General features: G+C 40.4%; 2 protein-coding genes across 4 annotated transcripts in view; both read right to left on the bottom strand.

The window, feature by feature from the left end:
- The window catches only part of atl3 (atlastin 3), a 9,303-nt gene extending 4,157 nt beyond the window's left edge, over positions 1 to 5,146 (bottom strand). The window contains exons 1-7 of one of the 2 annotated variants that reach the window (XM_032527262.1): positions 4,886 to 5,146; positions 3,302 to 3,526; positions 1,240 to 1,374; positions 713 to 817; positions 578 to 628; positions 293 to 349; positions 92 to 184 (exon numbers count right to left, since the gene is read on the bottom strand). In XM_032527262.1, the coding sequence (XP_032383153.1) occupies positions 92 to 184; positions 293 to 349; positions 578 to 628; positions 713 to 817; positions 1,240 to 1,374; positions 3,302 to 3,505 (645 nt within the window). In that variant the 5' untranslated portion in view covers positions 3,506 to 3,526; positions 4,886 to 5,146. The remainder of the gene's footprint in view (positions 1 to 91; positions 185 to 292; positions 350 to 577; positions 629 to 712; positions 818 to 1,239; positions 1,375 to 3,301; positions 3,527 to 4,885) is intronic. The other variant, XM_032527263.1, reaches the window with a different exon arrangement.
- A 313-nt stretch (positions 5,147 to 5,459) lies between these two features.
- si:ch211-145o7.3 (forkhead box protein N2) overlaps positions 5,460 to 9,367 on the bottom strand; it is a 4,728-nt gene continuing 820 nt past the window's right edge. Inside the window, exons 2-5 of one of the 2 annotated variants that reach the window (XM_032527267.1) lie at positions 8,515 to 9,194; positions 8,150 to 8,271; positions 7,467 to 7,522; positions 5,460 to 7,052 (exon numbers count right to left, since the gene is read on the bottom strand). In XM_032527267.1, the coding sequence (XP_032383158.1) occupies positions 6,703 to 7,052; positions 7,467 to 7,522; positions 8,150 to 8,271; positions 8,515 to 9,126 (1,140 nt within the window). In that variant the 5' untranslated portion in view covers positions 9,127 to 9,194 and the 3' untranslated portion in view covers positions 5,460 to 6,702. The remainder of the gene's footprint in view (positions 7,053 to 7,466; positions 7,523 to 8,149; positions 8,272 to 8,514; positions 9,195 to 9,367) is intronic. The other variant, XM_032527268.1, reaches the window with a different exon arrangement.

The following is a 9,367-nucleotide window of genomic DNA, read 5'->3' as shown; positions in this document are numbered from 1 at the left end:
TGGGGTCCTGGGACATGTTCTCATGTCTCAGCATATTGTTTGTAATCTTTAAATAAAAACATTTGATCACAAAAAAGAAAGAAATAGTTACCTGTAACCGTTTATCCAGGAATTTATTGCCTCCTTTAAAACCGTACTCATATTCATAGGGGAAGCTCCAGTCTCTGATTAGGAACATCAAAGACTGTAGGAGGCAAATTAAAAGTTGTTGAATGAAAGATAATACATTTGTATTAACAAACAGAGAAACAACATCAGCAACAAATGCATCACATCCTGTGGTTTCTCTTACTTGGAAGGGCTTCAGAAAGATCTCATCCATGGCAAGACGACCATACTCCGTGAACAGCTGTGAGGTGGACCAAGATGCAAAGTTAAGAAGATGCAAAAATCTGGAGATCACCTCATGTTAAGAAGCGGTATAACTGACAGACCCTTCTGTCAGATGCAGAAAGGCTTCTTTTAACACTTTTATATTTCACATCCGGTCTTAAAAATGCGTCACTAATCACAACAAAGCAGGTGTTTTGCATCAAAATACACGAGGTTCCCTCTTTTCACACGAACGTCAACAGACCTGTAACTGCTGCAGATCGTCCTCTTGTATGTTCTGTGACAGATTGTAGATCTGCAAAAGAGAAACTATGTAAGCGTACATTACAAGAATTATTAGAGATTAATAAATAATCACTGATAATCAGAGATCAGTTACCTGTATTGAGCTGGTCATGGTGCTGAGGGCAAAGATGGTGGCACAGTCCTTCACGGTGGACTGGTTATCAAAGGCACCCTGAGTGTCCATCAACACTACTGCCACCTACAGGACACAAAACACAGCACATGACATGAACCCCGGGTGTGAGACTAGTTATAAGAATAACACTTCAATATTTGTTAGAAATGTATGCGTTGAAATGCTGTTAAATTGAATAAACATCCTTAAAATGACTTATAACATAAAACTCCATAACACATGAAATGATCTGCATTGATGTTGGTGGTGTTGAGTTTCAGTGCTTCACACTGCCACCTAGCCGCCTGGAGTGCATACAACATCGAATTTCACACACTTTTGCGTCACTGTATGCACACAAATCCCCCCCCCCCCCCCCCCCCCAAAAAAAGCTTGTCTATATGTGAAATAAAAAGTAATAATAATTACCGTGTGTTTTCATTTACATGTAAACATCCGACAACACACATATGGTACATAAATAACCAAATATATTAGGCATGTACCTCTGTTCCATCACTCTTTTTGATGAGGAAAACTTCACTCCACAGCTGGATGCCTGTTGTCTCTGGTTCTGAACCCCCTCTCCAAGAAAATCCAGTCAGTGGCTCATCATCCTCACCCAGCCAGTTTTCATCATCCTGCAGAAATACAAATAACACTTTCTCTATCAGTCAGGGGCAGGCTGGAGCTTCTCTGTCAAACTCTGTGCTTATTCAAATGAAACATGCCTTAACATGTAGGTCCAATTATCCTGAAGAATAAAACAGCAGCTGCAGACATTTTACCCTGAACTAACAAAAGAAACTCCAGCTGTTCTGCATAATCTAAACACAAAGTCAATCTTTCCAATACACTGATATATTTGTGGCGGCCCGCCACAATATCGACGTTGACCGCAACATATTGATTTTCTATTTTTTTTTAATATTTAAAATGGGTAACATCTTGTTTTAAATACATTTGTTCTGATTCCCCTCTCCCCACAAACCCCTCAACAGTGACAGAAGTTACATTTTTAACGGAGTTTGAAAAAAGACTGAAATGAAGAAAAGAATCAGAAGATTGTCATTGGAAAAACACATCAGAATGCGAAAAATATAAAAGTAAAATCTGTATTTTCATTTCTTTTTTCAGTGCTTATCCCTACACCTTAGTCAGGTCATAATTATCTCCCCAATTCGCTATTCATTTACCTGCACTGCTTACATGACAGAAACATTCAATTGTAGAGTTTGGCCTGATGGTGGGACTGCAGCAAAGGTAACTGAGTTACTAAAATCAATGACATTTATCAATGAGCAGAGCAAATGTTATGCCAAGCATGAGGTAGGTTTACAAGATATGTAGAAAAACAACTGATGGACTGGACTCTTTAAAATAGGTAATGACTAAATTCTCAAATATTCCAAAACTAGTTAGTTCACATGTTAAAACAGGGATGGGTGTTAACATGACATTCAACCACAGACATCCAACCACAGACTATTCTAGGTTATCACACCTTCAACATAGGTGGAAGAACTACCCTGTTTCAATAGCACTCGTTAGTTAACCTGAGAATATTTCAGCATCAAATAAGTTCCCTTGACTGGTCATGACCTCTAAGTACAGTAGACAGATATGAGGAGTAAGATATTATAATAATAACAACAACTTTTGTTTATATAGCACCTTTCAAGAAAACCAAGGACACTTTACAGAATTGTGGCTGAGCTAAAGGGCGTTGTAGGCTATGGTAAACAGGTGGTGTTTCAGGAGTTTTGTTAAATATGTCCAGGGATGTAGCATTTGGGATATCTGCAGGGAGGGTGTTCCACAGGGATGGGGCAACACTAAAGGCTCTGTCTCCAAAGGTACTGAGTCTGGTGTGGGCAATGGAGAGCAGGTCAGCGTCTGAAGACCGCAGGTTTGCGGCTGGGGTGTATGGATGGAGGACCACACCAAGGTTGTGGACCTCAGAGGATGGGCAGATGGTGTCCAGGATGAGATTTCCAAGCACAGAGGCTTGGGGCAGATCTGGTTGACTGGACCTGGATCGGCGCGGGAGTTGCTAATGGTGACAAATTGCTTCCTGTGTGAGAGGTAAGACTGAAACCAGGAGAGAGCTGTGCCAGTAATACCAAGGTGATGGGATAGGCAGTTAAGGAAAATGGTATGGGAGGTTGTGTCAAAGGCTACGCAGATGTCGAGGACAATGAGCGTGCTGATAAGTCAGCAGTGGCAAGTTGATCATTTGTGGTTTTGATGAGGGCGGTCTCTGTACTATGATACGGCCTGAATCCTGACTGAAGGGGTTCATAGAGCTCATGGTTGGACATATTCTGATGGATTTGGGTGGAAACTTCTTTTTCCAGGATTTTACTTTTAAATGGAAGGTTGGTGATTGTCCAGTAGTTGTTTGCATCCTCTGGCTCCAAACCTGGCTTCTTTAGGGTAGGGGTGACTGAGGCAGTTTAAAAGTAGGTGGGTACTATGCCAGATTCCAAGGAGCAGTTGATAACATCCACAATGATGGAATGTCTAGAATAGTGCAACACTGAAAGATCATGTTACTGTGCGACTCACCTTTCTGTACATGTAGCGGAGCATGAAATCAAGCAGGAAGCTCTTGCCCTTCCTGAAGGCTCCGGCCACCGACAGCACGACCACGTGTTTGTCTCGGACCTCAGGAGCCAGTAGAATCCGAGCCAAAGCCTCGGTGTCTAAAGCAAAGGAGTGTTCCTCCTTACACACTGTGACGATCTGTACTGGGCCTGGTTTAGTCCCCATCCTGGTACCGGTCCCTGTGAACTTCACAGACAAAAACATCAGGTTGATATTAGTACTGGAAAAATCCTAGAGCTGCAACTTACTATTTTTGTTTATTTATTTATTTATTTTTCGATTTCTTTGATAGTAGTAGTCTATAAATTGTCACTGAAACAAACAAATCTCCCCAAACAAATATGATTTTACAATGACGCATAGAAAAGGAGCAAAATACATTTGATAAAGGAGGAATAAACCCTTTTTGACCAAACATTTGCTAGTTACAGTTTTGATCATGTGTAGAAGTGCCTGCTTTTCTGCATTTTAAGTTAGAAAAAAAACTTTTACAATAACTTGTGTTGCTAGTCACATGCAGCAAGACATTGTTTAGGCTCTAGTTAAACTTGTAATGTACAATTCACAATAGTTACTGTCTGCCTATAATCCAGATCAGAAAACATTCGAAAGTGACTCTTTCCGGCGGCACTAAAACATGAGATTTGGAAGATAATCCAACCAAAAGCTTTTTTACTCAAATACCATTTCTTCTGTGCCTTGTTAAAATCAGACAAGCACTGATCTTTCCATTAGACACAATATTTAGCTTTGTGTGAACCCGACTGTGGTACGCTCTTATGGCTGTCATGCTGCTTGCCTCCAGCTAGTGGATTCACCATGCTGTCCAATACACTGTTCATTTTAGCCGCCTGAATGAACTTCATTGTTGCTGCTCTTTGAGGAGGACGTCCTTTCTCCCATGATGACAAAGGACAGGGAGGTGCTTCCATAACACAACAAGGTATGTGCGGTTACACACCAAAAAAAAAAAAAAAAAAAAAAAAAACACCCAAAGCTCGCTCTCTCCTTTCACCAAAAACCCAATACCTCAAAAAGGTGTGGCATTCAGCAGCACATGCCAGGCATTTCTATGCAGTGATTATGTTGCAATGTAGAAAGCAATTCTGCAGCTATGCGACAAAACCATATACAAACCATTTGTAATCTGCCTGCACTTCGTTGTGAGAAAGTACCGCATGATTCAACCTGACTGTACAGTCCCTTCTCTACAATTTCCGTTGCTTGATCTTAGCAAAGCAAAGGTTATTGGCTACCCTGGCAATACTTGTACCTGTGTTGCTAAGCTAAACAAATCTCTATCGATAATCTCCATACAAGAAGCTCATATGACCTAGCTAACTAACTAACGTTAGCTAAAGCTAATAACTATTGACGGACTAGTTTCCTAGTTAACGGCTGATCGTTAGCTAATTGCCTGTACGTGTACTCAAACAAAAACAGTGAAAAGCTAACGCGTATCCGTTGTTAGCTTTCAAAGGAAACGAGTTTGAGGAAACTAACGTGGCAGCAATCTTTTGCTGCTGTTTTATACGGTAATGTTACCTTTGGTGTCTCCAAACAGCTTCAAGACAATCTCAAGATCCGAGAAACGACTAAAGTGTGACTTTTTACATTGGCATGAAAACAACTACGAGAACTTTTTTTTTTCCCCCTCTACGAAACAGCCTGCGCAACGTCGCCTGATAAATGTAGTTTTGGTGTGGTTTCCTTGCTTGTACTTTAGTCTGGCAACGAACTACCAGAGAACTACGCTACCCGATGTACCTGCACTGCCTCATAGCTGTGGGAAATGTAGTTTTTAATGTGAAGTTACGAATACGGAAGTCGATGACAGGTATTGTAATTGGAACACAAGTTTGGTGTTTTGCATGCACACAAATCATATGTAAAATATTTCCGTGGATGAAAATTACATTGTAGCTTAGCAACGTGTTTTTTTATGGAGGACATACCAAATATCTTTCAGACTGTATGGTCCAGAGGCTGTACCGGTAATTGTTCCGCCCTCTGATAGTTTAACTTGTTCGTGTAAACAACAACATGGGATGCATGATGGAAATAAGATATCCTATAACAATGTTTATGGTAACAAACTGCAATGGATCCTAAACGAAAGTGAACATAAAAAACAGGTAATTTAATTCACAAGAACGGCATGACAGATATTATTTGTTAGATTTCAAAATCTAACTCGAATTTACAAACAGAAATTCAGTGTACCCTGAATTGTCAAGTGGTTTAAATGGCAGTGAGTTCATTTTGCATTTTAACTCAAAATTCCAATCAAACTATTCCTGATTGAAGACAATTTAGCTTTGCTTACAAGATCATATATCTAGGTTTTAAAATTCACAAACATGTAAAGACATTCACTTAACATAAAATCATGTACATCAAATCAATTCCAGCAAACATTATATGAAGAATGACAATGGGTGTAAAGAAATTAATTAAGAAATACAATTGAAAGTACTCATATTGTTGTATTTGAGTAGTGCTTTCCCGCCTTTTAAGCGCAATCTACATTTGCAACTACATCATAAATTAAGTATTTTTTAATTAAGTATTATACTCAACTAATTGAAAGGCAGTATTTTCTGAATAGGTTGCAGTAACAGGGGCAAGATATTCATCTTAGGTTTCTTTGTAATTTGTTTTCTTCATAAAGTTACCTCAATGAAAACCTTTTCATAAAGAAATTATGGTCACCACTTTAAAGAATTGGAGAAGAAATGTTTGTTAAAACCTGTTCATATTGAAATGATAATCAACGCTATATTAATCTTAACTTATTAACTTTTTAACTAACCCTAACTTGGGAAACATCTTAATTGAGAAACATACTTCTACTTGAGTTAGAAACAGTTTTTCCACCCCTGAGAATGAACTTGTGTTAAAAAACAATCACAGTGGAAAACCTAAAAACCTACTGTAATGAAGCTCATACTCTATTAATACTTTCCCCTCAGTTTTAAAATCTCAGAGAATAATTTTGTCCACATTTTTTCAGTTCAACATTACACTTGCAAGTCTTTGTCCAGGTTGGGATTATGTGTATGGTACGGGATAGTGATAAAATCAGCTTCTGCATTGAAAGTGCCTGAACACGTTTGTGATCCATTGTCTGTTAATCCATCGAAATGGTGGTCTACTGTATATTTTTACCTAACTACAAAACAAGCCTTAGGGCAGTGTCAACGTCTCAGGGAGAAGCAGCCGATTTGCCAAACATTATCACTCCATCCATTATCACTTAAGACTTTAAAACATAAATCCCCTTTTATGTTGCTTTGTTGGAGTATTTGCTTACAAAGAATTGAAGCACTGCATCAGTTGTGATTGTTAAATGGGATATAACATTAATATCCGCCACCTGCTAGGTCCAGCAGCGACCCAGCAGCCTCCTGGGCCTCGGCATCGAGCTGAAGGATCTCCACAGTCTCCAGGTCCAACTCTGTGTCACCCGGCAGGACCAGGTACTGGTACTGGTGAGACTGGTAATAGTGTAACTCAATATACCCGCTGTCTGACAGGGGGTCCTTCTCCATCTCCTCGCTGATCTCCCCCTGGTGGTATTCAACTGACTCCATAGTGACAAGCTCCTCGTGATCCGGAGTCAAAGGGCACGGTGGGTTTTCAGAGAAAGTTGAATTATCCGTGGTCAGGATTTGGGGTGAGGGCGTGGAAAGAAGGGTGTGAGAGAGAGGATCTGCATGAAAGAAAACAACACATCAAGCAGAATATGAGTCAAAAAGTAATACATTAATAACTTGTTTTCCATCAGGCTGGTCGAACGACCAGTTGTCAGATTCTTTAGCGAGCACGTGGGCCCGTATAGCGCATAGGCTCGGAAATAAAACGAGGGGACATAAAGGAGACTAAGCTAGGCTATTGCTGAGTTGCCAAGGTAATAGAAGGTTGTTTCCATGACAACGGAATACAAACACAGGAACAATGTTGCATGTTGAGAAAGCTGCAGACAGGGAGAAAGGCTGCACGTAATAAAAGTGTCACAGAGGGCTGTTACTTCATTGATGAAATATTGCTGACTAAAAAAAAATCATAAAGTTATTGTGCTAATTAAGTGACATGAGCCTGCTGTGAGTCTCCCCTTATCACTAACCTGACATCTCCATAGAGTCGCACACTGCAGGCACCCCAAATTCAGCTCCTTCCAACCTGCACACAATATGGCAAGATAGTTAGACTACATACATGTGTTTTTTATTTGTTTGTTTAAAGTATAACTCAGTGCAAGTGTGTGTCATTAAAATGTAAATTATTTAACACACAAATAATATTTTATTCACTGGTTAGAAAGCAATATCACAAAAGTAATATTTTGTTATCTAATGATTATTTTTCTTCCAACCAAGCAACCTATCAACTAACCAACCAACCAACCAACCAACCAATCAATCAGTGTATATCTAAAAAACCTGAAACTAGTGAAAGATGCCCATTTCAATTTACAAATGCCCAATTCTTCTCACATTTGAGAAGCTGGTGCTGGTTTGGAATTTTTCTTGGATAAGTGACTACATCTACTATTAAAATTGCCAATTCATTTTTTTGCCAACTAATCATTTCACCACTAATTGATTGACTGTATTGACTTTTTGTCTGTAATCAAACTCATCTTATACAAAGAGTCAGTCAACAGAAAATGTATACATTCTTCAGTCATCAAGTACATACAGTATACCTACCAATTTATGGAGTTAATGATGAATATAAAAGATGAACTCATAATGAAAATAATTTGTTGCAGCCTTGTTGCACAAAGAATGATGTGACTATACTCACAATGCAGGCTTATTTAACAAATTGATGTTGGTGCTGTGATAACTGTGGGTCTTCCTCAGCACCTCGAGGAGCACCGGTCGATACTCGGGACACACACACCACAGAGATCCCTTCCCCACTGACTGGAAAAAACATACAAAAACACTTGAAACATTTCAGTGGCCCATGGAACTCTGACACAGTAGACCATGTAACAACCTCAAAAAACTTGCGGAGTACATCATTTCCCTGTAGGGCAGTTTAGTTGCTGGGTCGACTACTGAATATAGTGTGTTGCTCAAGGACATCTCTGTCCTATAATTTAGGCACAATCTCTACTCATTACATGACCTGGTTGCCATAAATCAAAGAAGTGATGTCCCCACCTGGCTCTTGTCCCTCTGAATGCGACGAAAGCTCTTGCTCAGGGACAAGTTGTGTCGAACGGAGTTCCTCCAGCCTCCAGAAGCTGTTCTGTAGTAGGGGAAATTGTTCACAATCCAAACATAGATGTCCTTCACTGGAAGCCTCCTGTCAGGTGAGTCTTCTATTGCCATGAAAATCAGACTGCTGAAGGAGTACGGTGGCTTGGACGAGGCAGAAGGAAGAACTTGGGTAGGTGCGGAGGACTCTAGCTGAGGCAGTGGTGTCATTTTGGGAAGGGGCTGCAGCGGTAGGAGGTTGCCCCTCTGATGCAGCCAGTTGAGGCAGGTCAGGTCATCCTGGTCAGTTATGTTCGCCGGGCTAAGGCACTGAATGTTTTGCCCCTCAAAACACTGAGATGCTGTGCAGTGTGAAAAAGGCGAGGACGAGTTATTAGACTCTCCTGTTGCTGGAGAAAGTGAGGTAGGAGATGGGGGGAATGAAATGGGTGAAAGTGGGAGGGAAACACGGCCATTTGAGCAGGTTTGCTGCGGCGAGGAGGAGAAAGGCAGGGACCCTTCAAAAGTGGAGGGACATGGTGACGAGGGTGGCAGTGTATGAGAGCTATTCTCCATTTCTCTCCCAGGAGGAAACTTCCGGGGTCATACAGCTGTGCCACGGCTGGAAGACATGGCAGAAATTAATTAAAGTTACTGCTGAAAGGAATGATTGCAAATCAGGATTAAAAGTTGCCTAACTACTGTCCATACCGACTGTATATTAATAATATACTGTCCCTTACTGTTTATTCTATTACTTTGTACAGTACTCTGTACTTTACTGCGTTTTGCACTTCTGTTACACTACATTTCTCAG

This window comes from Etheostoma spectabile, chromosome 10, assembly GCF_008692095.1.
Source record: "Etheostoma spectabile isolate EspeVRDwgs_2016 chromosome 10, UIUC_Espe_1.0, whole genome shotgun sequence".
Taxonomy (NCBI): domain Eukaryota; kingdom Metazoa; phylum Chordata; class Actinopteri; order Perciformes; family Percidae; genus Etheostoma; species Etheostoma spectabile.
The sequence above is the reverse complement of the archived record's forward strand: the minus strand, read 5'-3'. Positions and strand labels throughout refer to the sequence as shown.